Consider the following 25,480-nt stretch of genomic DNA (forward strand, 5'->3'; position numbering starts at 1 on the left):
TGTTGCCAACTTTTAAATGAACTCTCCACCAGATTATTACTATCTAAAACAACGAACGAAAAGGCTGTAACTACTTTCATAACTTCACTAATCCACTAAATAAATTTTTAGCTATGAAAGAAAAGAATATGTAAGTCAGTTTGAATAACTAATCAGTGCTGCCTACAAAGTAATAGTAAAAAATCGCGCCGTAACTACTGGATGAGTTCAAATGAAACTAGGCATGATTTTAGGTCATACTATGAGTAAGAACATAGGATAATTTTTTATCCCTAAATGCAGCATGGTTCTCTTGGGAGAGGGAATGAAAGTCAAAATGTCTACTTAGTTGTAATTCATTAAAACACGTAACTAGTCCAATTTCATTCATCCTTTTTTTGTTAGAATGGAAAAACTTTAAAGATGTCCCATAAATATTTCAAGGTCATCGGTTTTGTAGTTCAGAAATTATTACAGTAGATAATCACAATTATTTTACCGTACAAAAAATATCACTTATTTTATTTTCATGGCAACCTTTATTAAATAAAAAAAAAGTTTGTTGTTATAGAGTAGCGGCAATGGAAATACACATTTCTGTGAAATTTTTTACCTTTAACTATTACGGTTCACGAGATCCAGCCCACTGACAGACAGATGGATGGATAGAGCACGGGCAGTGGAGTTCGGGTACGGATCTAATACTTACCTGCATTATTATGTATTCTTAGCTGAAACGTGGTTCAGAGGTTAAGTGATCGCGTTTTCGGGGTCGAAACCACCAGTTTTAGTGGAAAATTCACTAGGTTGGCAGCACTGGACACACTTTGACATTTTGAACTTTGACGATTTTGGCATTCCGACATTGACATACCGACAGATTAAAACTCGTAGAATAAAAGCGTTTTTTTTAAAATAATTATTGTCTTCCTTCTCTGAGGTTTTTTAAAGCTGCACCATTGATACCCGTTCCCATTTGTCAGATTGCAAAGTCCTCAAATCAGTAAAATATTAAAAACTTTCCACATTAGCGGCTTTAAATTTTTCGAACAAGAAAATATTTGAAGATTAGAGGTATTTTATTTTCATTATTATTGAGGTGTCTTCTGATATTAAAATAATACGGTGATGGACTTATACCTGATGAGTGATGACATTAATTATTTTATGTAATGGCAGAAGGTGCTTATTCACCCTGTTTACTTATAAACAAGAGTGAATAGGCATCTAGATAAATGCCTCCCATCTTATTCCATCAGCTGATGTCAAGCGCATAACGAATTTTAAAAAAACTTTTATTTTAGGACGTAAAATCGCATGAAGTGCTCCTCTTGTTTAGAGCCTGCAGTCCTTTTTGTACGCCTCACTAAAACTCCCATTAATCTTCCCCATTTGTGTTCACTCTAGCATGAACGATGAAATTTCAAAAGTTTACGAAAGCTGAACAACAAGCACTTTGTTTAAAATCCCGAATAAAGACATTTCGCAGGGCAGGTGACCCTGATTGATAGAGTACCTAAGTAGGTATAATAAAATTATTAAATAGTAGTTAATTCGAACGCTAGCGAAAACCTGGCTTATCATAAACTAGATGATGCCCGTGACTTAGTCCGCGTGGATTTTGGTTTTAAATCCCGTGGGAACTCTTTGATTTTCCGGGATTTGAATGTAGCCTAACCTAAGTCCACGCGGAGAAGTTGTACGTCTCACGCTTAGGACTTAAGTATTATATAGGTATTATATTCTTTTTGTAGAACCGTAAGACCAAGTTTTAAATAAGTTTAGCCCAAGAATAGAGTTAAACGAATACGCCAGCCAAGTTCGTAGTTTCCAAGTAAGTAAATCTAAACTTTCAAGACTCATGTGGCGTGAACGGAGCTGAGTTGATAGTGTAGTAGGTACATCTATATAAAAATACAGTGCGACAAGGCTGTCTTGGTGCGTTGCAAAAATCGGAACCTTAGATGAATGTATACTATCTCTATGATCGGAACACGTTGCCCTCAAGTGTCTCTTTTGTTCTTGTATGAATATTCAAGCCTTTGTTCTCCGACAGCGCCCCCCTGTCAATGTCATTCGAAAGTGCCAAGAGAGCCTTGTCGCACTGTATAATATGTAGGGGATATACGGGATATACCTACATATTATAGTTTATTACATTAAGGTGACTTACATATTTATGCTGAAACCATTAAAATAACATAGGGTTAATTTCGTTAAATGCGAAAGTAATAATACACACTGCGCTGTTATACGATTGGGAGGGAAAGAAAAGCTCATTTAGTTGGGATCGACGATAATTATTTCATTTGAAGCTCCCACAAAGTAACAAGAAAACGTCTCTCTACGAGACGCTGGCTGGAAGGAGAACATATTTTTGGCTGAATTGTTAATGAACCTTCGTAATTTAGAGACGACTCCACGGAATCTCGAATAGGAGAAATGGTAAAGGGTCTTGTCGATTTCGTAAAACCACGGCAATCGGCCCGCTGGAGTTATAATATGATACGAGAATAATGACCTACGGGCTACGCGACGCGACGGCGCGCTCCTTCGACGGCTCTCGTGTAAGTTTTATCTCATGACAGAAAAATACGATTTTATACGATAGGGAGGCATTTGTTAATTTTAAGCCGCAGCAGTGCAGTGCTGTGCGAGCTGAATTGCACTTAACTACAGAATAAGGATGGCATGTTATTACCTACCAGAGGTTCGACGAAGGCGTCTAGACAGAGCACGACAGAGCAATCGTGCGGTAAGGGGTGATGACCGACCCGGGATCTCCATAGGAATGCCGGGTCGGTCATCACCACTAGATCAAAGGCGTCGGCTACTGCGTCTCTTTATACTGTGACTCTACTGTGTGACAAGAGTCGCTATTTATATAAATGTCTTTGCGGAGTGAGCCTTTTACACCTAGTGTTCGCGAGTAGGTCCCTGGTGGTGGGTCCGCTTTGGCGGACGTCGCTGGCTGGGTCGCGGTTGATTGCTTCGAGCTTCGGTGTTCCCGTAAACCAGTCGCCAAGCGCTACGCGGGTAGGTTTTAGTGGGTATTCCGGTCGCCTCTCGGCCGGCGAGTTCCACATACCTTCCCTGGCTGGCTGGCTGGCTTCCGGAGGGGATGCGTAAATGCGTTTCCCATCGATAAAAAACGTATTAACCTACCACTTCTACCTATTATTTTATTTAGAATTCTGTGGACGACTCTAATTTCACGCCACCCGCACCCCCTGGGGTATTTTAGCACGCTTGGCTTTTTCGTCCGATAAAAATTTAATTTAGTTTAGCCCTTTTAGGTCTCGTGCTAGGTCCCATTAAAACTGAATTGTCTAGGTACACTAAAATGTATAGATGTGTTAAGATTACATTTAAGAATTGTTACTTTATTCTGAGGCACTAGTATCGAGTAAGTTAACATGATTAATGTTAAAGGTCCAGTTGCATGACTGGCGGTTAAAGTTAGGACTTAGGTACGATACGTTTAACGTTATTAAACTTTGGCTACCGATAAAAAGCAAAGTTCCACAAATCAGTATTCATACCTGGTAAGAGTTGTAACTTGTATGTGTGTATGTTTGTTACCACTTACCAGTTTCTTTAAAAACTTTTTGGGCCTATTTTAATGCGATTTTTTTGATTACATAGCTATCATCACAGAGCAGGCTTTGAGGCAATAATTTTATGATAACAATAGGTACCACCTACTTAGTTGATATAATATCTGATATGAAAAAATTACCAGGCAAGCACCTAACTATTTTAGATCATTATTTAAGTATCTTCAGTCTTGACCTGAATAAAATTGGCTATATCCAGTATAGGTCTGAACTCCGCAAGCACTAAGTGCATGATCTTGAAGTTAATGGTGTCTGACGAAATAAAAAGCAAATAAAGGGTGATAACTACACTTTTACGGTACGCCCTTCGCTTTGTGGGCGACCCTATTATGGCTGAAGTGTTTGCAACTTGCTATAAAATGTGTAAGATAACCCGTGGGGTCGGAACCCGTAATAAATAGGTATTTTTATTTATTGGAAAGTAGATTTATATGCGGAAGGATCTGAGAGCCTATGCATTATTCATCATCATCATTTCAACCTCTGGCCGTCTCACTTGAGAACGGGTGTCCCCTCAAAATGAAAAGGGTTTAGGCCATAGTCTACTAAGCTGGCTGGATTGTTGGGAACAAAAATCTTTTATTTTTGTCATGTAACCACATGGTTTTCAGATTTTTTGTCAAGTCATTGCTACCTGTCAAATTTCATGATTCTAGGTTAACGGGAAGTTCTTCTTCTTCTTTCTTCTTTGGGGCTATACAGGTCCTTGCTATCCCTGAATCACTGCGACCGTCTCCGATCTATTGTGTTTGCCTCCACTTCACACTTCCTTATCAAATCCTGTGGCCGCCAGATACAGCAGCACCTTCTTGACTGGAATTGAAGTAACATCCTCCTGATAAATGATATGTCTCCCTAGGTGGACGCTACGTTTGTGCATCAGAGCAGGGCAGAAGCAAATAATGTGCATCGGAGTCTCGGGAGACTCATGGCACAGTCTGCAGATGTCCGAGCCCTGGAGCTTAAGGTCATGTGCCTTTTCAGGCCACAGTGACCCGTTAAAGCTCGCACCAGGATGCACAGATTACTTCTGTTAAGCGCCAGCACCTCAGATGCTACCTTCTTGTTGAAGGATGTAACCAGCGCTTTCGAGTGGTTTAACCCTGGCAAGTTTCTCCAGCGGTTGAGTGTGTCATAGTAGCAATAGGTTAGAAGGGTAAGTTGAACCAGGCTTTTAGGTTACGGGAAGTTACCTACCCTACAAATTTGACTCTCCCAAATAGACAGACACGACAAGCATACAGACAGACAACGTAATGGTACGGGACCCTAAAAACTCTAGGTAGGTATTGTATGTGATTAGGTAGGTACTACTTAAATATATTTGGTGATTCCTTGATCATTGTGATATACCAATATAATGGATATTATATATATTATATAGGTATGGCAGATGGCAATCGGTTATAAAAAGACAATTAAAAAACATACGGTACCTATTGTAAATTATATTTAATGACTTAAAATAAACACAATATAAACTTACAATAACTTGACATCCTAATAAAAGTGACAATTCATACTGTTAACTTAAATGAGTATTTCTTTGACAGTGAAAAAAGTTTTTATAGTCCGTAAAAATACTCTTCACGCGCCATTTTAACTTTATGGGTCAACTGTCAACCTTTAAAATAAGAACTAAAATGGTACTTTTGCTATGTACTTTTGACATGAAATTTGTCACAAAAAATTAAAATGGCGCTTGAGGAGTCATTTTTTACGCATTATACAGTCGATAGAACTACGAGTAGGTATGACTAATCAATAAAGTAGGTATAAATATTATTAATTAAAGGCGAATCGGAGAAATAGACTTAAAATAAATCTCATAAAATGGATGGTGATTATGTAAAAATAGAGTTAATTGAGTCAAAGTTAATTATGAAGTATAAGAGCGTTATTTCACTAAAACACGATGCTAAAGCTATATTATTAAGACAGATCAATGACATTCTAAGCAGACAGATTAATCAATCTGTGAAACCAACCACAGTATTTGAACAGCTCAGCAAGACGCCCTGCATCATACTATTTGTAATGATATTTATGCAGATTTTTTAAAATAAAATCACTGTAGTTAATACAATAATTTTTAAGATATCAACCCGATATAGTTGTCAGTAAAGGGTTTTATATTCGCTCAATCAGGTATCTAACAGTTTTAGCGTTTAAACTATCGTGAGTGATTTCCATAATACGTGAGTATAGCCGTAACAATCTACACATATCTAAAAGTTCCTTCTATGACCGTCCCGGTCAATTTTTACGCGTAAAAAGGACTCGCCATATTTGCTCTATATGTCAGCTGTCAATCGTTATCTCAAAACTAAAGTTTAGTAGATTGTACACGTTACACGTAATATTATTTACTTTTGTGTGCATAGCAATATATTTGCATAGATTACTGTGGACGCGGAATGCAGAACTCTGACCTGGACTGGCTTTATTAACGCCTTTTTCAGAGCTTAGGTATTTGTAATATTATTACCAACTCAACTGGAATAAAAAAATATTATCGCAATTCTAATGGAATAACACCTTTATCGCTTTCATTCTTGGTTCGTACATTTGTTTTAGGAGGTCTAAAGTATGGGTATTAAGGGATCTTTTTTTAATTACTTATGTCTATTATTGAAAAATTTGGTAAAGAGAGATTTTATGCCCATTTGAAACACTTAAAAACTAATTAAGTATATTCGGAAAATGTATTTTCTAATTCCTTATTCTCTGACGACCTTGTTGTGATTCTCCTTCTTCTTGATATTGGTGCTTGGTATTAATTGGCCTTTTGGATGGTTGCTGAGAACCCTGAAAATATCAATAACTTTTATAATGTCGATACAAATTAAAAATATGAAATTTAGAGGTAGCGCGCACCACGGTGTAGTGAGTTGCGGTGCGTTTTAAAATCCGCAAATTTGAATTTTAATCTATCAGAATCTGGTACGTAATTAATTCCGCACTTCTATGTAGTTCTATAGTTCACAGATTTTGCGGGGAAAAAACGCACGGAAATTTACCGTGGTGCGCGCTAGCTCTTAGAAGGGCCATTCTAAACAAGAATCGTTTTATCGCTTTGTCTAGTGTCAAAATTAAACTAGCAATTTTTTTATTCAGCATGCCCCGTCTTGTGCCTTTTTTTAGATGTAGAGGTACTAAATATAGAGACCGTTCATTATAAATTTGACGACTAATTTTATTGGAAACTGCCTTTTTTCGAAAAAAAACAAAATGCTAGTCCGCCATCTTCGGTTTGAAACTGGTAATCATTATCATGTATTATCATAATCAGCACTCCAAGAAATCTTGAAAACAACATATCAATAAAAAAATACGCTTGTCATTTTGAAATTGACGAATCGATTGTCATTTCCGTAATCAGCATCTAAAGAAACATCTACATTACAGGCGTTACAAGACAGCAAAAGGCACACACAGTCTGTGTGTGCCTTTTGTTGTCCCGTAACGCCGGAAAAGAATTTTCACTTCAAAAAATTACCTGTCTTACATCGTCTTCCTCCGGCTGTGGTGTGGTGGTGGTAGGGATTTCGCAGTCTTCCGTGGGCGGTACCACGCATCTCAGAGAGCGCCTGTCAAACACTAGCATGGCTGGGCAGCGCTGTAGACGAGGGTAACCTCCTTGACACTGCCAGTAGCGGTTACAGGACTTGCCTAGAGGCACGTTGCCGTTGGGGTCTTCGTTGCAGAGAGCTGGAAAATAAATAAGCTTATATTTTGAGCATTGAGAATGTTAATACCCTAGTCAAGACGATAACCTTTACAGTTCACCTCGCTGGCCAAGTGTAAATTGGAAGATTTCAAACACCTTTGATAACATTATGGAGAACTCTCAGGTATGCAGGTTTCCTCGTGTTTTCCTTCAAAAATCTTTTCTTAGCGGATGTCTACGTCATGTCTGCATGCCAAATTTCAGCCCGATCCGCTCAGTAGTTTAAGCATTGCGTTGATAGATTAGTCAGTCAGTCAGCTTTTCCTTTTATATATTTAGATTATCATTATTAATCGCCTTTAAATAATCTAGTTTGGATATTTCCAGCACATACTCGTATTTCATAAACATATCATGGCTTCAATCTTCTCATACCGGAATTGAATCTATCTAGCAAAGTCATTTTCTGAAATATCGATCCAGCTACGTGTGGGCGAAGCCACTTTCATTTCAGCAGCAACTTTTATTTATTTTACTTGAGAATTTTTATAAGTACTTTTTATGCAAACTAAGATGAAACAAACTTGGAATTAAGACAGCATTATCCCCCATAGATTATAAACTTTTGATCGGCTCATAGTTTAGGGAAGACTTAAGGGATTTGCTAATAGAAAACGTGAATAATTTAGGAAATGGACTCATTGGAAATAAAAACGTAATAAGTTCTTTCAAGTTTCTAACTCTCCAATTGCCTAGGATCACTAGTAGAGGTAGTTCAGAATGATTGGCAAAAAATACCAGGGACCGATGCACAAATGGCAACATAGCAACTAGAAAAAGAAGACAAAAATATTCAACTACAAACTAAAGTACAAATACCAAGCAACAGAACAAAGCCTTTGATTAAAAATACACCAGATTTACTAAACAGAAAAGATTCAATTTAGCGTTAAGCTAAAGCTAAGGTCCTAATATGAAATCGAGCCACGTTCCGCAATCTTAAAGGGATCCCGTATCGAATACAGACGTCCAATTACGTATTCAATGCCGCGATGAATCAACAATGGTCATTGTTGGTCGTCTGGGAATTCCTTCATAACTTTTGTATAAATTAAATTCGGGATTCGCTCTTTACTTAGGACGTTTAGGCTTCGAATACACCGATTCAAGGAACACCAGCGAAGGAATTCGGCCTTTATTATCTACCGTTCTTTGAAAATTACGTTGGGCTTTTAGCCTTTACATAGAAGTTTTGGTACTAGTAGGCTGGCTCATTTTTTGCGCAACAGTTCAGCCTGGCCGTCCAGCAGGAAAATGCAGCTAGTATTCTTGGCACCATTCCACGCGGGCATGATTTGTATAGTAATTAGATAAGGCTAGCTTTAAGTTTTATTGTAATATTTTCTAATTTTAAAAAATAGGGTAACTTTGGACCGCTATTACGAACCCTGTGCCTTAATCATGGGGGTATGCATACTGACTTGTGCAACCCATTCTGATTTTTATTGGTGGTCAAAGTTAAACGCTAACCGTAACATAACTTTAATCGCCTTTCACGAAACTGAGGTCTGAGGAGGAAGGGGGATGATGCTATCAAGTTAATCATGCCTAATTGTCTTCAAAAAAGGTTTCCGCCAGTGGACGTAATCGGAGGCCTTGTTCCAGTTTCTTATTCCCAACGGAGGTCAAATTATTTTCTGCACACCATCATTTCATTCATCTTTAGACTGTCAGGTAATAGTATATAGATAATATTACCGTGCTTTAGATTTTAAACTTTTGAATTTATTTAGATTTCACTTTGGATTTATAAATTACTTCAAATAATTAATTATTTTGCAAGATGTTATCTTTCAAATTGCTTTGATCGTAATGTTGTCGTTCCGTCGAAATTATTGGCTACTTCGACCTGTCTGATTGAGATGGAATTTTCAAACACGACGTGGTTTGGATGACAAGACAACAGATGATTATAGTACGTACCATTATGCGTCTCTGATAATGAAGGCATGATGCGGACATAGGAATTCTCTGATGACATACCTAAATGGCATGAAAGTCAAATTGGACTCATTAATTTGGTTTGTTTTCATGCGTTTACGTTTCATAACACATGACATGGAGATGGGTGGTAAGAACGAAATCTAATGGCGTTCTAGCAGGATACTTAGTCGGGTTTGGACTTAGCTAAGTATATGTTTTCATCTAACGAGTAAATTTTAATATACTTGGTAATTAGTAAAAAAAATAAGTTATTTGCTTACACACTGAGTCGACCCCTACTTCCTCCCAAACAGATAATAAATACTTTTCATATTCAGTTAAAAGTTAAGATGCTTCAAGGGTATGAAAAATTTCTTTCATATTAAAGCGATAAAATGACAAAATAATTAATTCTGGGTTGAAATCTTTTCAACACTCTTCGATGAAAAGATGCTTCGGTTCTTATATCCTTAGGGAGGAATTAGGGATGAAGGACGTTGGTAAGGGAACCTTTGTGATTTACCCGCATTAAAACATTTAAGGATAATGGATTATCTTCTTTCATAATTTTAAAAGCTTTTTTATCAGTTTAACTTGTTCGTATGCTGTAATTTCGTAAAATTGGTAACTTATTTCTCGTCTTCCAATATTTGTAGTTAAATTTTATAATGATGTCGCTTTTTGGCTAAGATGCTAAATAGGGATTTACTCGAGCGTCGTGGGGACCTATTGGATTGTGAACATTTGGTGCTAAAAAGAAAAAAAAGGTTATATGATGTAACCCTTTTCACTGGTGAGGAGAGCGCGTACAGGTTTTCAAAAATGTAAAAAAGTATAGTTGCAAAGAAATACTCGAGCGTTTTAGATAATTATAGTGTATAATTCACCCCACGTGTGCTTTTTTATCGCAAAAATATTTATCTGCCGGTTTGCATGGTGGTCGTACGAAGGGGTAGAAGGGGCCGCTCCATCTTAGGCTGCATTATCACTTCCCACCAGGTCTAATTGCAGCCAAGCGCGAGTCTTTAAATTTAAAAAAAAGGAAAAGAACAGAGAAAATAGAACCAAAAATATTTATCGAGTGCATCAGATATTGAGAAGGGATGTTAAGTGAACACTCAACTAGCTCCTATTTAAAACACTGACGATTTGGACGCAACCAAAAGCCATGGCTGATTTTTGAAACTTTGTGACTCTCCCATTTCCTTATGTCACGCTCAAATTGTCAGATCAATGAAATACACACTTTTCTGCATCTAATTAACTTGCCTTGTCTTTATCTGACGCGCTCGAGTAAATCCTAAAATCGCCTCTTGGGCTCCCCTACCACAACGAGCATTACAGAATTTAATTAAAATCAGTTTAACTGTCGTTGTTTGTGCAAGTGGGCCTAAGTTTCAATTCTTTTTAGTGAACTAAAAAAAGCTTTGACTTGTTTTTACTTTCATTGTTATTAAAAGCTAAACTACGAATGTAATTTGTTATAACGCATACACCAAAGTGAAGTACAACATTAATAACCAAAATAAATCTTTCAAAAAAATAAAGATAATGGACTTCCTAAACCATTTGTCACTATTTAGTAAATGAATTGCTCTACAAAACACAATAAATCATTGACCGTATGCCGTTATACGCTTTACTGCTTATAGTAATTAGGGTGAAAGTTGCAAGAGAAACTATTCCATTCACCACTCAGGTATCCAGTAGAAGAACTGATCGATTATGAAAATTGGCAATAACGTCCTTATGAGAAAGATCATTATTTTAATGGATCGACCTATGACGTAAGATTTATTTTTTCTTATGCCCTAGTGTATTGCAAAATCTTATTAGGTAGGTATATTATGAAAACCAATTTCGGTAGCAGAAACTACTTAACTTTTGGAGTAAAGTTAGAAAATTCCCAAAAGACCATTACCTGTATATACGACTAAATGTTTGCAGTGAGTGGGAATCTAATATTATGGGGGATATGAATAGGCTTATATTAAACTTTTTTATGAAACTTTGAGTAGATATTACGTACATATTTGTAGAAACTATATTGTGTGATATGAGCTACTATTGAAACGTTTTTTCTTTGATCTCAGGAAATGTCATTCCGTTCTTTGTGGAGCAAAATCTCAATAGATATATTGTGGAGTTGTTCTCATGCGTGTCTGATATTTATTGCACACGCATTGCATAAAATCAATAAGTATGCGTCTGATTCCGTAATAAATCTACTATTCCATTATTTCTAGTATTCAGTACTTATAGTCGACCAGACAATGCCAGCGACTTCGTCCGCGTGGACTACACAAATTTCTGACCTCTATTTTACCCCCTTACCCCCTTATAGGTTGAATTTTCAAATATCCCTTCTTAGTGTTGGAGTTCCAAGGTGCCGCTGGATTCAGGTGGTCCACCAGTGGACGTTTATCGGTTGATAATGATGCTGAAGAACAATCGTGAATAAAATGGCTGGATATTCTTGACACTCATGTCACTGCTGAAATAGATCGTATTCGTACCACATCATAACGTCCGCATTCTCAATTGTATGTCCACGTTAGGTAGAATAGAATTACTTTACGTTAACTAGATGGGGCAACAGACCATGAAATAAGGATAGCAGACTGTGAAATAACTTCTGCCAGATGTGGTTTTTAACGAAATAGAAAATTTCTCCAATTTAATAAATTTTATACTCATTGTTAACTTTTACAAAGAACTCAAGAATATACCTAATCTCATAATAAATATTCTATAGTTAAATATAAATAAATTACTCTTTAAAACTACTTATGCTAGAACCTAAAACTTTCTTTAGTCCCGTGACATCACCTGAATAAGGGCCCCAGACAATCTGTGCTGTATGCTTCTTGCTTGTAGAAGAACCAGAGCAGTCAATAGTTGGGTTGCAATGCTGAAGTGGCAACGGGCGGCGTATGTAGTTCGAAGAACCGGTAGACATTGGGATTTGTATTGTATTTTGATCGTAGAGTTGGTGGACAGACGACATCAAACGAGTAGCAGGGAGGCGTGTGGAAGTTCCTACAAGAGAGCTATGCTGTCCAGTAGGGGAAATCTATCGGTTGATGACAACAACGACGACGCTATTGTGTTTGTACAAGGCAAACAACATAAAAAGTACGGAAACCAGCCCAGAGCGAAGAAAAAAGAAGAAAGAACGCAGACCAAATGGTGGAGACGACGGGCTAATAAGGTGCGGAAATGTGTAGCATAGATTCCAACTAAGTAAATGGTTTTTTTGAACAAAAAAGAGTTGTAACTTACGATGTTTCTGGCACCCATCCACGTTCTCCGGCCAGTCGCAGGAGTGAGCGTTCTCGTTGTACAGAAGACCACCGATGCACAGCTGTTCAGTAGCAGTTCCGTTCCAACACGTCCAGTATCTTGTACAAGAGGTCTCATGTCCGAAGATGCCGTACAACCAGTCGCAGTGTTCTGTGCCGATCGGAGGATCTGAAAAAAGATAAAAATAAAATAAAAATGGCAAGCAAACGAGGAAGTAGGTCACGCCACCCATGAACATTTGCAGTGCCAGAGGAAGTTTATGGGTTTTTGAATAATTTGATTAAATGATTCATTTGTGTATAGGATAAAATGTTTGGGAACTAGATGACCTCCCTGTTTGATCTAAAAATGTGGACGCAGTAAGTAGATAGTAGTAGATAAATTTAAAATGCCCGTAGACGACGCCCCGCACATCCGCACGTAGCCCGCGCTCGCCCGCACCGGGTAAGCGAGGGGGCTGTGCGGGTGTGCGGGGCGTTCCCTCCCCGATTGCTATTTAGACCTGTCACGTCCAATAGGTACCTACCTAGATTATAGATAAGAGGAATTCTACGTCTATGGAAATACCTACGTCTATGGAATAATACTAATGATTAACAAAATGTAAAAGCCCTAATAATAGACGAAGTATACAAAAATGAATAATGGAGATATAATTTCTGAAACTAATCAAAAGTATAGGTAGTTAGTGGCAGTTATCGCTAGTGTATGAAACTTTAGCAATTAATAATGCACATAATGGGCCTAATAGGCCATTGTTAGAGGTAATTACTAAAGCTGGGATAATCTCCTTGATGCCAGAGTGACCGCCATGACACGAGCGAAATTAATTATCCCGTCGTCACCGTCTATATCTCTATACTTCAAAGCTTTAGGTAAACAAATAATTTCAGATTTCATAACCATACTAAAGTGCTAATCCATATTATTATGCTGCACTACGCATAATATTTTGAAGCTGTGATCGCCTAGTGATGTCCACCTTCTAAACGTAGGTCGGGGGGACTGACTGACTGATCTATCAACGCACAGCTCAAACTACTGGACTGATCGGGCTGAAATTTGGCATGCAGATAGCTATTATGACGTAGGCATACGCTAAGAAAAGATTTCTGAAAATTCAACCCCCAAGGGGGCTGAAATAGTAGTCTGAAATTTGTATAATCCACGCGGACAAAGTCGCGAGCATAAGCTAGTCTTCATATAAAATGTTCTGCCACTGGAACATCCGATTTAAATCCGGGCCCGACAAACGACAAGTGCACAGATGAGTAAATTTCTCTCATTTGAGAGGAAAGTGATGATGTGACCTAATAACGACGAATGAACGAGAAATCGTTTATTCGCTCTTCCTTTAAACTTTTTATTTTCTCGATTTAGTAGTTATTGAAGATAGAACGGAAATTATTCATAATTGTCTTGTTTTGATTTACTCACTTATTTGCGCCTTGGGGTATTCACAGTAATTCGATCTCCACGGGTAGTCGCAGCCTTCAGTCACACCCCGATGTTTTCCAGCGAAGACCAGTCCATTGGGGCAGTCGTATTGTACTGCTTGTCCACCGTCGCACTCCCAGTATTTGTCACAGTATTTGTCGTCCGCGACTATTCTTGATTTAGTCTTGCATGGGTCCTCAACTTGTGTACAGGATACTACTGCTAGGGTGGCAACGAGAGCTGTAAAAGAAAGAAACACTGCTGTAGTAAACTGTAAATTATTACAGTAACACATTTTTTTTAAATAAAAAAGGCGAGCAAACAGGCAGGCGGGTCACCTGATGTTAAGTGATTCCCGCCGCCTATGAACATTTGCAGTACCAGTGCAGAGGAACCACCAATGCGTTGTCGGCCTTTCAGGAGTTTGTTGGTCCGCCCCATAAGAGAGAGAGAGAGAGAGTGAGAGATGAAAAGGGAGGAGGAGAGGGAAGGAGAGAGGGAAAGAGTTCAGAAATAAGAGATTACGCGAAAAAAAGAGAGGCGTTTGTTAAATTTTAGACCGCAGCGCTGTGCGAACAGAACTGCACTTTATTGCATCGTATCAAGAGTCGATATTTATTTAAACATCTTTGCGAAGTTAGCCTTCGCTTCTGTACCTATAAGGTACTTCATAAGCGCTGTGTTTAGCGTACACAGCGTGTATGTGTTGCGTTCATATTCACCAAGGAACCCCTAACTTTACTGCATCTCGCAGACATCATACCATGGTGGTCCTATGTCGAGAGAAACGTTAAAAGCCCTTAGCATCTCGCTGAAGTACCCTGGACAGAAATACCCAACCCAAATTTATTGAAAAGGGTCAAGGCAAGGGTAACGAAATTTCCGTGATTTTTTAATACAGCTGTATTATTGTAACCAAATTCCTTAGGACCTTAAGAGGATTTTTTATCAAAAGCGTTCTTGGTATTATTAATAATCCATTACGCAATATAATTAATTCGCAACCAACTAATTCCTGAAAAATTCCAGGAAAAATTCACACGATAGAAATAGGTAGAGAAATTGGTTATTTGACTACATCAAAAATAAATTATTTCTCAGTGATTATTAAATAAAGAGGCTCCCAAAATAAGTAAAATTCACGTCCTTTATTAGTTTTAAGTGTAATATGCATTTTAAATTATCGATTAAACTAAAAATTACGTCATTATGATGTGACGTCCCATTTCAATATTTCATAGAATATCGCGTCGTTTTGACCGTATTGTATGGAGCAGGCCCAGGCCCATAGGGCCCATAGGGCTGTAGTAGCGACGATGATGATGAATTGATTCCTGAATTTTGATCCTGACTTATATTAGGGCAACACCACAGGCGATTACGATTAACGTTAAAATCACACCAAAAAAGCCACTTTGGGTTGCACAAATCAAGGTTCTTGAGTCTTTATGGAGGTAAGAATTTATGCCTTCCCACTCTGTTTGATTGGGCATAAGTTTCTGTGATGCAATTAACACTAAGAATTTCGTCCCTACTTCCTAAATTCGAGAAAAGAAGACATCGTGAGCAAACCCACATTCTCATCAGATATTCTAGGCCTGTTTGAGTAGCGACAGTGAAAAATGATTACACTTTACAAATAGGTATGCCCTTATCAAAATGCTATCCACCATGGGAAATGTAAGGCATGAACCCCGACACGCGATGTCGAGGCTATAAATGTGTGAGTGGATTAGATACATTTGATGCATTACATTTTCCAATATTTTTAGAGCCACTTTTATATCTTCCACGTGTCTTTACGTCTTTACGTGAAGTCTGACGCACCAAGGTAACTTAGCTTTTAAGCTTATAGATATAAGCTGTTAAATTGACTGGCGTATCATAATAGGGATAACAACTACTAATCAAAACAGCGACTTTTTATCAGACGTAAAAACGCTTGCTTAGTAAGGGAGCTTGTATGAAATAGATGTGACGTTATAAACGTATCAAGTAATTTGACGTACTTTTTTAGTTAAATAGATAATTTAAAATGGTTAACAAACTTAAAACTAACAGTGGACGGGGATTTTACGAATTCTGGTAAATTCTCTATTTAATTGTTCCTAAGAAATAATTTATTTTTCACATAGTCATCCCAATTAAGGTAGATACAGCCTAAAACCAACTACGGTAATCATGTTGATAATAATTTTACATGATACATATTATTATGTCAGTCTAAAACTTGAGATTTTTCATGTTACTTTTATCAGAAGCGTGACCTTCATTAAGAAAGAATTAAAAAAAATCTACCTGAGTAAAGCCAGGCACAAGAAAGAAGAAGAAAATACAAAAATATGTATATTGTAAGTAATTTATCGACAGATTACAGATAAGTAGGTACCTACACCTAGGTACCTACTACATTAGAGCCTGAAAGCTGTAAGTACCTATAGTCGTTTTTGAAGTTAACCGCAAGACGCGTCGCAATAGTAGTTTTTAGGTGTCAGTGGGGCGTTACGTACGGGCTATCTACTCGTGTGGTACGGGAAAGAGGAGCACACCAGCTCGCGCGCTGCACCGTACCCCACGTTTGCCATCTGCATTAGTGCGAGTGCTACATCCGTACACAGTGCACGAGCGCGTGGAACAATATCTGCGCGAGCTGGCACCACTATTTACTCATGTGCTCGCACTTGCCAAACACTTAATATTGTGGCAACCCCCCTTATACTTTAAAACATTAAGGGCATCAAGCAGGATTTGAAATCAAAGAAAATATCAAAAAAAATTAGCCTAAATATTTATGTACTTTTACGTCACTTTTTTAACACCTCTATTACCTGTTATCTCCCAAAGCCACCATGATCCAATCTTTATAGTCGCTGATTGTTCTTCCTCCTTGTATTGGGGACAATACGCAGAGAAACTTTCAGCTTTTATAAAATAACGAAGGTCTAGCGCGCTCTGGCTCTCTCTCTCTCTACTCTATTAGCTATTAATTGCTTGCATTTTTGCCCGCATGCTAGGAAGGTACATAATATTTCTAATTAGTGCTGGCTTAAGATATCAGAAGGTAGACTAACCTTCGTGCTTTTATTTCATTTTATTTTAAAACAAAAAATGCTCGATATCAATAAATAACTAATTTAGCGTCGTTTGTGTGCGTTTGCTCTAAGTTTTAATATTTATGCGAAAAATAATATTATGTACCAGAATAATTGTTGCGTGTACCTTCTTGTTGTTTGTGTAATTAATTAATTAATTTATAATGTTGGAAGTTGTTTTAGTGAAAATGTATTCAAAAATTTGTCGGTTTATGACTTATAATAATATGGCGTGAAGGAAGATATTTTATATGGAGTAAAACATCGACAATTAACATCGAAATGACGTCAGCCAAAATAAAAGTATACCTACCATCAGCTCGAAACTTCAGTCTTCAGTCTAGTGCTGACGTCACTAAAATGGCGGCCACGCGCATATGCAATTTGCGGGACTTATAATATCACGTATCATGTCGAATCTCGACAGTAGAGCCGAACCGTAAGGAAATATGACACATTGTAGGTATACATATATTGTAGGTATAGAGTCCACCTTCTCCACCTGACTACCTGTGTCTCTAATAAAACTAATAAATCATTCATTCATACAACTAATAAATCATTCATCGTTTATTCAACACAATATAATCGAGTCGAAACATGCGAATTGCCTAGTCAATGTCATAAGTCGAGATGTGTGCACGTTGCATAAGTCGGAAGAACTTTCACCTGCTCATGCGCACCTCATAACATAACGTAAGACGATTTGGTTATGGTCATAGTTTAACAGCTGTTGGGAAATTTTGCAGCGACACTTTATAAAAGCTAATGGGCAATGGCATGTAATGCGGAGGGAATAAAATCATGTCACCAGAACAATGGTAATAATTATAATAATAATATGCATGTTTTAGCGTTTAAACTATCGTGAGTGATTTCCATTATATATAATATCTGTCCCGGCTTTACTCACGTGTTTAGCCGACGTTAGCCCGCCTAGTTTCGAACCCATCCGGGGTCCTTTTTCAAGGAAGTCAGTTCGCGCACGAGTCGCGGACTGCGAGCTACGCGTGCCGCTGCCCGTAGAGCTCGTTGTGAGGGTGGCTGAGGTGGGGGGGGGGGGGGGGGGGGGCTAAGAAAGCACTGGGAAAAACCCTAAATCCACGCGTAAGAAATCGTGGGAAAAAGCTATTATTGCACACAAATATAAAGTATTCTTTTAATTTTAATCAGGCAAAATCCACCAGCTCCTTGGCTATAACTTGACACAATTTGGTTATGGTTATATTTGTACACGTAGGTATTTAACTGCCTAGTGGCAATTGGCGTAAGATGGTTATTACTTATTAGTTGTTACTTATGATAATGACTCGATTAAAAAGGTGTAAGAAGTGAAGGAAATGTCAGTTAAATTACTCTTTTGTAGTAAGTAAAATTACTGGGAACCTAGGTACTAGACTTTTGCACTATTTAGGTACTCTAGCTTTGCGTGCTTATATTTGACTATTATACTATTGACTATATAACAAAAGTACGGTATAGGTAACCAGTAGTAATCTATCTATCTATAGGTTTTATAAGGTCAAAATCACGTGTAACAATTTTATGGATGGAAGCATTAATTCTAATTGGTATGGAACATAATAATATACCTATCGTGAAAGGTCATGGAATACTGTCCGCGGTCGGCAAATAAATTGCCTATGATCTGAGCCACTTTGCGAAAGCCGATTACGTTACATATATTATATACGGATTAATATGATACGAGGTTTTATGGAGCAACTATTTATAAGGGTCCCGTACATAAAAAAGAAAATAAGAAATGAAATTCTAGCCACGTAAAGACTTAGGTTCAGCTCTATTATATAGATGTAGTGTTGACTTTGCTCAGACTTAAGTTTACTGAAACTTTAAAACTTTAACTGTAAAACGAAACAAAATCTCGGCGATATAAGGCTGTCTCGTCTTAACAGTGGCTTTAAGTCTGAGCAAACTCAAAGTAGATACAGACTCACCTATACCACTTTTGTAAATCGCATTTCGTTTCCTCATTTATAAGAAAAATGAGATTCAGACCTTAAGTCTGAGCAAAGTTAAAGTACGCTCTATCACAGAGCTATGTGTAGGTATGCCTTATCACAGGGACCATAGGTACCTACCATCTATAATTATTTACCATATTTACCACACCATATTCGTCCGGTCTTATGTCCTACAAATCGCCAATATCCTAGAAGGCCCGAAAATAAAAATAAGAATGACAGGCAAATTCGAGGTTTTTGATAAAGCTGATATTACAAAATATCCATTTTCAAATGCAAAATTCGGGTTTAATTTATAGCTTGTGATTTTGGTGGTTTTTTAAAGTGCTGATTACAAAAGTTAAATCGATTTTCAAATCTAACATGACTTCCATTTTTTAAATAAATCTGAAGTTTCACTTCTTCCCCGCCGGATACACGCCCTTTTTTTCATCACAGGAAACAAGTTTGAACTTTGGTTCAGTCACTTTGCGTGACAAGGGTCACCTACATGTGGATGTGCCATATATTTGTTAACTAAATTAGGATAACTTTTAAGCCTCTCTGTAAAGAAATCGCACATACAGTCCATGTAAGCTAACTGTCTATAAGCTCATCGCCTTCTTTTGAAAATTAAAATTTATTTATAATAACTACTAGCTGATGCCCGCAACTTTGTTCGCGTAGATTTAGGTTTTTAAAAATCGATTTTCCGGGATAAAAAGTAGCCTATGTCCCTTTCCAGGTTTTAAACTATACCCATGCAAAAATCACGACGATCTGTTGCTCCGTTGAGACGTGATTGAAAGTCAAACCAACAAAGAAACACAGCATTTTTATTGGGGGTAGTGATGTCGGTTTACAATATTGCATTGTGTCGGAAACCCTGGAGTAAGTTTAATAAACCTGTGTCTCAGGGTCCCCGCTCCTATTTCTAGAAGGTTCGCGGCCCGTTCCGAGGCATATTTTACTCTACTTTATTAGTATTTAGTATTATTATTTCATATCATACAAATATATGAAATTTATCACGTATTTTCAATCACACTGCATTATTATGAAGTCTGTTTTTGCACGACTGCCAAAAAAAAATTGTAATGTTTCATGGGTTCATGTATGTGACTTTCTTTACCCTATCATACCTTCTAAATGTCTATAAATTTGGATATATTACTATGGAATATCATTAGGGTCCTCACAACATCATTCCGAGTGTCACTAGTTTTAAATTTATTGAACAAAAAAACTCAATTGGTATGGTGGTTGCTAGGCGACATTTTCAAATGTGATTTTTTCTTACTTTTTAGTTGGATTTTAGCAAGGCAGTTGTGTTTTTTTTAATTGCGACTTGTTACGAATCAGTGTTTAACAGATAGGACTTGTCTGGAAAATTTCAACTGTATGGAAATCCGAAAAAGTGAGAACAAGGTAGTCATGCAGTGAGTTGCAGGAAAATTTTGATGCGGGTCCCTTTTGTTCTGTCCTATATTGTTGGAATTAATTGGAACATTTTTGGGCCGATAATAATAATTTATAAAAGGTTTTATTTTTAGATGCACTGGTAGCTGTAGGTACGAGTATAATACGATAATGCTATTAGATGATGCCCGCGACTTCATCCGCGTGGGTATACGAGTACCCTCTTAAAAATCCCACGGAAGCTTTGATTTTCGGGGAAAATAGTCTATGTCCGTCCCTGGGATGCAAGCTATCTTTGCACCAAACTTCGTCAAAATCAGTTAGACTGATGGACCGTGAGAAGCTAGCAGACAGACAGACACACTTTCGATCTCAAAGTTAAAGCTATTTATTGAAAAAATGAAATTAAGTTAAGTTTTTAAAAATCCCGTGGGTACTCTTTGATTTTCCGGGTTAAAAAGTAGCCTTTGTAATTCCCCGGGATGCAAGCAATCGCTATACCAAATTTTGTCAAATCCTATTGCTGGCACTAGTTTGGTCTGAGAAGAGAAAAATGGTTACTATAAAACTTTGTAGATTACTATGATAATTCTTTCATGCTAACAGCAAAGTGCAAAACGCTGTCGAACTTTGCAATAAATGCAAAAATAATGTCTCGCATAGTTCAAAAATGTCTCGAAGTCTCGAGCACCGTGAGAGTGCACAGACAATGTCCGATGTCGTGTCGTGAGATCCGTGAGAGAAAACGCTCATCGTTGATATAATCTAGTGGTTGTGGTACAAGATATAAGATGATGCATGATATGAAAGCAATATAATATTTAACACGCAATAATTGTGATTGATAAGAAGAAAAAAGGTTTTTAAAGGATAACTTTGGATAGGTAATTAATTATTATTATTAATAAGTACGTTACGACATATGCTTTATGGCTATGGAAACAAATTGTGTCGAATATAGTAGTGAGTGTGTAGTTTGTACGGAAGGCCAATTTAATGGTATCAGCTGCTAAAGGTTATAAAAAGATTAGGTACTCACTTATCTTAAAGTTTGACTGCTGGTTTTTATGTATGTTTCTTTAATATCATAATATAAAAATTACGAATCCGACTTTTAAGTAAGATTAAATATTATGTAATTTTTTGCGAGCTATAAAGCGTCTGGCAGAAATTATCGCCAATGCTTAAAAACAAACATTAATTATTATTTATTAATAACTAGATGATGCCCGCGACTTCGTCCGCGTGGATTTAGGTTTTTAAAAATCCCATGTGAACTCTTCGATTTTTCGGGATGAAAAGTAGCCTATGTCCTTGCCCAGGAAGCAAGCTATCTCTGTACAAAATTTCATCAAAATTGGTTGAACGGATGGACCGTGAAAGGCTAGCAGACAGACAGACAGACAGACACACTTTCGCATTTATAATATTAGTATGGATATTCTGTTATTAGTCACTCACTATTAGTTACTTTCGTTAACTATGTATTTTCAGAAGACAGTTTATCGTATAATAATGATGCCCACTAAAATACTGATATAAAAATGCCCCAATATTATTGTAATAATGACTATTCAGATATGATTATTCAAATCGCCACTACTATTAACTTATACCATCCGACAGTAGATGAAGTAAGAAAAAATAATTATCATTTCCTTGCTTTCTCAGTTTTAATTCTTTTAATGGATCTTCACTGTTGTTGTTTTTTTCCTTACTTGTTATAAATATGAATACGCATCATTAAAAGCTCCGCATTAATGGTTGCGGATGCGGATGCGGATATCTGAATCAATGCTAATGTTCCGCATTTGCAGATGCGGATGCAAATATCCTTAGACCCCTGGTAGGTAGGTACGAGAATATAGAAATTTTATCAAAAATTCAATTGCAATGTATGTTCAAGAAAAGCTGTCTCAATTTTTCTAAACAGGTACCCAAGCTAAGCTGTAGAATTATGTACCTGGGTAAGTATATTATACTAGCTGATGCCCGCGACTTCGTCCACGAGGATTTAGGTTTTTAAAAATCCCGTGGAAACTCTTTGATTTTCCGGGATAAAAAGTAGCCTATGTTTTACTCTCCGTCCTTTCAACTAAGTATGTCTATGCCAAAAATTAATAAAATAATATAAATAAATCAATGCCCTAATTAAGCAAACAAAAATGATTGGTTGCTTAGATAGGGCGTGAAGGAAAGACAAACAAACAAACTCACTTTCGCATTTATAATATCAGTAAGTATAGATTTTATTTCATCTTACACTTATTCTGATATTTCTGGAGAGGCGAACGAGAAACAGAATATGAATGTAATATACATTTATCCAGAGTCCAGACGACCAACTATACGGACAATGTACCCTACCAACGGAAGATCGAGTAACTCGCCTAGGAGAGGACATTGAGCTCTAGGCCAATTTTATTTATCTTAGATAGATAGAAAACTTTATTAATAACCAAGAAAAAATAAAGAAACTAAGAACATATTTTAGCGTTTAAACTATCGTGAGTGATTTCCATTATAATAGTAATATCTCACACCCGGCTTTACTCCCTTTAAAAAAGGACCCCGGATGGGTTCGAAACTAGTCGGGCTAACGTCGACTAAGCACGTGAGTAAAGCCGGGTGTGAGGTATTACATAAACTAAAATCAATTGTATGTAAAGGCGGCCTTATTGTTCTTACTCGTATACAAGGTTTGTCTGTCTGTCTGTTTGCCCGTTCCTTATGCGTTCGCGCATCGTTAATCCGATTGAATGAAACAGTTGGTGTTGGGACTTGTGGAAAGGTTTTCGACATTGTAGTACCATCCACGTACAAGAGGCAGCGCGCGAGTCGCATTGGAACTCATGCCGGGCAGTGGGCTACTTCGATATAAAATATTCTAATTTCCGACATTAAGTATATTCGCCAGGAAATTGTAATTCAAAATTAATTTTCAAACACACGAATTCCACTGCTTCCTGAATATAATAATAATTATGTAGAAAATAGGTAACTAATGGTACGCAACAATACGTGCATACCTGACGCTTAAGTACTATGTTTACTGTACTTTAACATTAATTTATTTTCTTTAACTTTCGTGTGCTTATAATTTTGATTAAGTTGAAATAATATAATGTTGTAAAACGGTCAATTTTAAATTTTATAGCCATCCTATTCTCATTATCGAAACACAACCTCCTTGGCTATACAGCCAAGAGTGGGCCATGGCCTAGTCAAGTGATTTGTTCTATCCTATTCTCCCCACGGCATTATACCTGTGGTTAATAGTGCCAGCTATTTTAACATCTGCATTACATCTATCTCCGCTTAGGTCTGTATGGCTTCTTCGGCCCTCATGTTTGCTGCGTTTTTGACCGAGTCGGTTGGTATTTTGGCCGACAGGGTCGTACAGCATAGCGTCTCCTTGGACGGAATGAACTGTTTATTGCTACCAACTTCCTATAGTCCACGACAGGTCAAGATAGCAATCAGGGTATGAGGCGGGTGGGCGCCCCACATACCCGCTAGTCACCAGCGCTCGCCCGCACTGCGTTAACGCGGGGACTGTGCGGGTGTGCGGGGCATTGCCTCCTCGATTGCCATCTCGACCTGTCGCGTACTATACACTGGACGCGAAATAAAATTTTATTTTCATTTCCATCGAGTGTCCCTTGACTCGGTATGATGGTCGTTTTTTGTAAACGCTGCAGACGGGACTCAATAATTGCTAACAGATCGAAAATGGACAGCGTAAAAATCATCAAACGCAAATTCAGCTGTGTGTATTTGTTAGTGTATTTTTTGTTGAGTTCTTTCCAAGGCTTATTTAAATAAGTGATTGATCTATTGATAGATTCAATGATTTGATGATTGTATTATATTTGATGTGTTCCATTTTATACACATAATAACAAACGTAAGAAATAAACATACAGTCGAATTGTGAACCTCCTTTTTTTGGAGTCGGTTAAAAATATAGTGTTGACGGCTGGCGAACTTTTAATACAGATTTATGATATTTTTTGTATATGTAGCAGGCGCAGAAAGAGTTGAGTTTAATATTATACATCTTCTAAATATACAGAGGAAAAGGTGACTGACTGACTGACTGATCTATCAAAGCACAGCTCAAACTACTGGATGGATCGGGCTGAAATTTGGCATGCAGATAGCTGTTATGACGTAGGCATCCTCTAAGAAAGGATATTTGAAAATTCAACACCTAAGGGGGTGAGATAGGGGTTTGAAATTTGTATAGTTCACTCGGACGAAGTCACGAGCATAAGCTAGGTACATATATGGAATAATATGCCGTAAGGATTAATTATGCATAGATATCGACTGATCTATAGGTACTCTATCAGGTTCGGATCATGGTCTGATTTATCTTTCTTCTTTTATCACTAACTAGATGATGCCCGCGACTTCGTTCTCGTGGATTTAGGTTTTTAAAAATCCTGTGGGAACTCTTCAATTTTCCGGGATAAAAGTAGCCTATGTCCTTACCCGTTATGCAAACTATCTCTGTACCTACCAAATTTCGTAAAAATCGGCTGAACGGTTGAGCCGTGAAAAGCTAGCTGACAGACAGACAGACAGACACACTTTCACATTTATAATATTAGTATGGATTATTTTGGTTCAAAATAATTAACTAGAAAAAAGTTTTTACTTAACAAGTTTTTTACTTATATAGGTACCTACCTAGTACCTACCTATTATTCAAAAGTCTGAAATCCAAAATGTGAGTGTGTGTGACTCACGATACCTCAGGCAGGGCTACTGGCTACTAGCCCGTATCCCGAATCCAACTCAAATGTTTTCTTGACATGTAATTTGTGATGAGTTGTGTGTTCATGATAGGTAATAATAATATTTATTTATTTAAACAACTCAGTACAGTAATCAACTGTCTGGAATCCTGACCCCTAAAATAGGAAATCCCGTGTCTTAGGGGCCAGTGCCTTCCCAAACATAAGATATGAATAGTTAATAATTTACAGCTAGGTATTACAACTATTTAAA

At 37.4% G+C, this 25,480-nt stretch overlaps 1 protein-coding gene across 3 annotated transcripts in view; it reads right to left on the bottom strand.

The window, feature by feature from the left end:
- Positions 1 to 5,035: 5,035 nt before the first annotated feature.
- Positions 5,036 to 25,480, bottom strand: part of LOC117997196 (protein obstructor-E-like) — a 147,941-nt gene continuing 127,496 nt past the window's right edge. Inside the window, exons 3-6 of one of the 3 annotated variants that reach the window (XM_069498062.1) lie at positions 13,990 to 14,229; positions 12,532 to 12,720; positions 7,096 to 7,307; positions 5,036 to 6,404 (exon numbers count right to left, since the gene is read on the bottom strand). In XM_069498062.1, coding sequence (XP_069354163.1) covers positions 6,309 to 6,404; positions 7,096 to 7,307; positions 12,532 to 12,720; positions 13,990 to 14,229 — 737 coding nt within the window. In that variant the 3' untranslated portion in view covers positions 5,036 to 6,308. The remainder of the gene's footprint in view (positions 6,405 to 7,095; positions 7,308 to 12,531; positions 12,721 to 13,989; positions 14,230 to 25,480) is intronic. The other 2 variants (XM_034985394.2, XM_034985393.2) reach the window with 2 other exon arrangements.

Source organism: Maniola hyperantus, chromosome 4 (genome assembly GCF_902806685.2).
Source record: "Maniola hyperantus chromosome 4, iAphHyp1.2, whole genome shotgun sequence".
NCBI classification, from domain to species: Eukaryota; Metazoa; Arthropoda; class Insecta; order Lepidoptera; family Nymphalidae; genus Maniola; species Maniola hyperantus.